General features: G+C 48.1%; 1 protein-coding gene across 1 annotated transcript in view; it reads left to right on the top strand.

The window, feature by feature from the left end:
* The first annotated feature begins 221 nt into the window (after positions 1-221).
* The window catches only part of ANKRD54 (ankyrin repeat domain 54), a 17,317-nt gene continuing 13,520 nt past the window's right edge, over positions 222-4,018 (top strand). The window contains exons 1-2 of the mRNA XM_019664684.1: positions 222-696; positions 2,186-2,233. Coding sequence (XP_019520229.1) covers positions 372-696; positions 2,186-2,233 — 373 coding nt within the window. The 5' untranslated portion in view covers positions 222-371. The remainder of the gene's footprint in view (positions 697-2,185; positions 2,234-4,018) is intronic.

Raw genomic sequence — 4,018 nt, 5'->3', positions numbered from 1 at the left:
ACAGAGGAAATGGGAAAAAAGTGTCTTAACTTCAGCTGTTTTATTGGCTCCGGTGTAGGAACGTACGGCGGTGCCGTGGACACTTCAAATTTATGATTGGGTCTTATGTGCGTCAGTCACGCTGCCGGAAACCAATTCTATTGCCAGAACTATCCCCGGTTGCCGGGAGGGTTAGACTGGAAGGGTTTTCATTGGTTTGGAGAGCTACAGCTCGCGACCAGAACCCGCCCCTCTCTCGGTTACCGTGGTTGCAGGCTGGGGCCCGCCTGCTCGCCCGCTGACAGCGAGGCTTAGAGCGGAGGGAAGCGAGCGGGTCGGTTGGTCGGTCGGGAACGAGGCTCCGGCGGCCAGGCCCGCGCAGAGTTGTTGCCATGGCAGCCGCCGCCGGGGGCGCGGACAACGAGCCGCGCTCGGGCCGCTCGAGCTCGGATGGCGAGTGCGCGGTGGCGCCGGAGCCGCTGACTGGCCCCGAGGGCCTCTTCTCCTTCGCCGATTTCGGGTCTGCGCTGGGCGGCGGCGCGGGCCTCCCGGGCCGGGCGTCCGGCGGGGCCCAGTCCCCTCTGCGTTACCTCCATGTCCTGTGGCAGCAGGACTCGGAGCCCCGCGATGAGCTGTGCTGTAAGATCCCCGCCACCCGGCTGAGGCGCGCCGCCAGGCCCCACCGCCGGCTTGGGCCCACCGGCAAGGAGGTGCACGGTGAGGAGCGCGCGGGAGGCGTGGCTGACCCTCCGCCGGGAATCCCGCCCCTTTACCTCTCCCCAGCCCCCTCCATTCTAGAGTCCTCCGACGTCTGATCTAAGGGCCCAGAGTGACCCCTGAGTCTCCTTTCAGTAGTAATAATTATAGCGGCTAAGGACCATGAACGTTAAAACAAATAAAAAATAAATAAATAAACGCTTCTTGCTCGGAGCCAGTCACTCTAGGCTTTTCGCACTTGGTAATTCCTGAATAGAAACTTGTCATGACTCCAGGTGTTTATTAGTAAATAATACAATGGAGTACTGGGGAATACTTTTATTATCAGAGAGGGGAAGTCAGAGCCTGTAGCCAAATCCTACCAACATGTTTTAATGCACAGACCTGGATAGGACTCCTCCACCTCATTTCCACTTTAAGCAAACTATAGACCCTTTCAGCCTTAGTTTTCTCATCTGTAGGATGAGTACAATACCTGCTTTACTGGGATGTTGTGAGAGTTAAGCAAGGTAACGCATGTATAGCTATTAATCTGCTTTTGTGTGCCAAACCCCGTTGCGTGATATGTGATCATTTTTAATCCTCACAATCGCTCACTGAGATCCAGATACTTCCTGGTTTATGGAAGAGGAAACTGAGGCTCAGAGAAATTGCCGAGCTCCACGCCACATAGCTAGAAAGTGCTGGTATTAGAACCCAGGTCTGCCAGACTCAAGCTCCTGCTCTGGTATGCCTACTATATTGTCTTTTACAAGTTGTGAATGACATGGAAACCAACACCCTGAAAGACTTAAGAAAGGGGACTTTTAGGGTCCCTACTAGGACTGTGATTCCACCTGTATCTTAGTAGTGTTATAAAGATGAAATGAGAATTTAAGAGTGCTATATAAACCACAAAGTACACTATGAATGTAAGGAACCGCTATGTATCTGAGTTGTACTTTTTGACCATTTATCTGATTCCTATTAGCCTCTAATATGGAGGTAGTGTCATTGTAGGAGAAAATGTTTCTGCTTAGGAATTACCAAATTTAAGTAAGTCATTTGGGAATGGCCTGTCTTGAAGGAGAATGTAAGATTATCTGTGTAACCAGTTCACAGAGATCTTCCGTGTAAATATCTCATTTTGTCTTTGCAACGACTCGGAACTGTCAGGACAGAGCTCAGCCTTATTTGGGGGATGATAGACCTGAGGCCAGGCAGGTTAACTAACTTGCTCAAGTCACCCAGCAGCTACAAGTGGCAGAGCCCATATCTGACTCCAAAGGCCTTGGAGGATTGTTACAGAATGTGGCTTTTGCACTAGCTGTGCCACGTTTCAAGTTTCTCCTTGTTCCCGGGGTGGTATTACTTGTATCCTGGCACCTTTCTTTCCCTTTAGATGTTACTGTGGCTGAATGGTGGGTTAACTGAGAAGCCATCTGCTTTCTGCTTCATCATGGCTGTTGTTATTTTTTTTTTAACTGGCACTCTCTTCCTCTCTTAACAGCTCTGAAGAGGCTGAGGGACTCGGCCAATGCCAACGATGTGGAAACAGGTGAGTGTGCAAAGCGGATCCAGCTCCATGGGCTAGTTAGGGAAGAAAACCCCAGGTAACCAATACCTAGGCAGGTAGTGCTTGAATTCAGCTCATCCGTGGACAAGGCTCCCTGTAGTCTTTGCATAACTGCATTCATCTTGCAGAAGATAAATCTGGCTTAGATGCTCATTCTTCTTCCCATGTTTCCTGTCACCCCACACTTCCTGATATCACAGTGTTTATCACCCTAGGGGCTCCCTGGTGGTGGGGACCATGTCTGCTTTTGTATCCCTGGCACCCAGCAGCAGAGTAGGAACTTTTGGAAACTTCTGGCTAATGGGAATGAACAGTCAATTTTAGCTGCCAGGAGAACCAGGTCTGCACAGAGCCACCACCTTCAAGTGCTCACCGAGGCTTTGTGGTAGTTGGGTCACTGGTTCTCAAACTTGTTTTTTGGCAGAACACCTGGAAGGCATGGGCGGGGCTCCTAGCAGGACACCACTCTGTTTTGTTGTTGCTCTCCAGTGTTCACTAGCTGACAGGGCAGTGGCAGTATCACAGGACAAGGACAAGTTATAGGAAAAAGTTTTAATTTTATCCACTGACTTAATTCTTTCTGCGAATCAGGGAAAAAGTGGTATATTCATTTTCTATGGCTGCTGTAACAAATTGCCACAAACATAGTGGTATAAAATAACACAAATTTATTATTTATTATTATGCAGTTCTGTAGGCCAGAAGTCCAACACAAGTTTCACCAGGCTGAAATGAAGGTGTCTGCAGGGCTGTGTTTCTCTCCAGAGGCTCTAGGGGAGAATCTGTGTCCCTACCTTTTCCAGCTTCAAGAGGCCACCCATATTCCTTGACTCATAGTTGTCTCCCTCCATCTTTTTTTTTTTTTTTTAAAGATTTTTATTGGGGAATTGGGGGAAGGGGAACAGACAAGTTGCTGTCCTTTTGTTCTTCAGTCTAGTTGTGGAGGACNGCTGGTCCTGTATTGCCATATCTTCCCATTTTTAAGAGAATCTGGAAGTAGCAAGTCTTATGTGAAAGCTCTCAATATTTAAATGTTGGCAACCAGTTCAAATTGCTCTAAAATACTGTGAAGGCCAACAGGACGAGGGAAAAAAATAAAAGGAAAACCAACTTGCTGAATCTGGTCTGAGTCAGTGTCATGATCTGACCTAGAATAACACCTTCTTATGGGAAAACTGAGGCCCAGAGAAAGGCAACACTTACCTCCAAATCATAAGGTGAGTCTGGCGTGGACGGAACTTAGAACCCAGGTCCCTAGATTCCCGGGCAGGTTTTCCCACGTGGCAAACATTATAGGTATTTTCTTTGTCTCCCACTAAGTGTTTCATGTTTTATGTGCTGACAGATGAACTATAAATGGCTGTGTGTGAATGCTTACAGTACACTTAGGTCAAGTTCAAGCCAGCATAATGTGCCCACTGTTGTGTAGGATTTGCACAGGTCCTAGCCTGCATTCTACCCTTATTTATACAAATAACAATAGCTACCACTTTTTAAGCCTAACTCTGTGCCAAGCTCTGTACTAGGTACTTTACTTACATCAATTGAAAATGGAGGCCAAACAAGTCCGGAGCTCGTGCTGCGGGCGCAGCTCAGCCAACAGACCAACAGGAGTTGGGTCATAAAATAACCGTTTATTATCAGAGCACTGGTGGTTTGAGAAGGCAGCAGGTTAACACCTCCAAAAACTACATTAACATTCTCAGACTAGCCTGGGACATTTAAGGGAAAATCTGGGCGTTCCTCCAGAGGCTACATGATGGTTCC

Source organism: Hipposideros armiger, unplaced genomic scaffold (assembly GCF_001890085.2).
Source record: "Hipposideros armiger isolate ML-2016 unplaced genomic scaffold, ASM189008v1 scaffold_426, whole genome shotgun sequence".
Classification (NCBI taxonomy): domain Eukaryota; kingdom Metazoa; phylum Chordata; class Mammalia; order Chiroptera; family Hipposideridae; genus Hipposideros; species Hipposideros armiger.
Note: the sequence above shows the minus strand (reverse complement) of the source record. Positions and strands in the feature narration are given on the sequence as shown.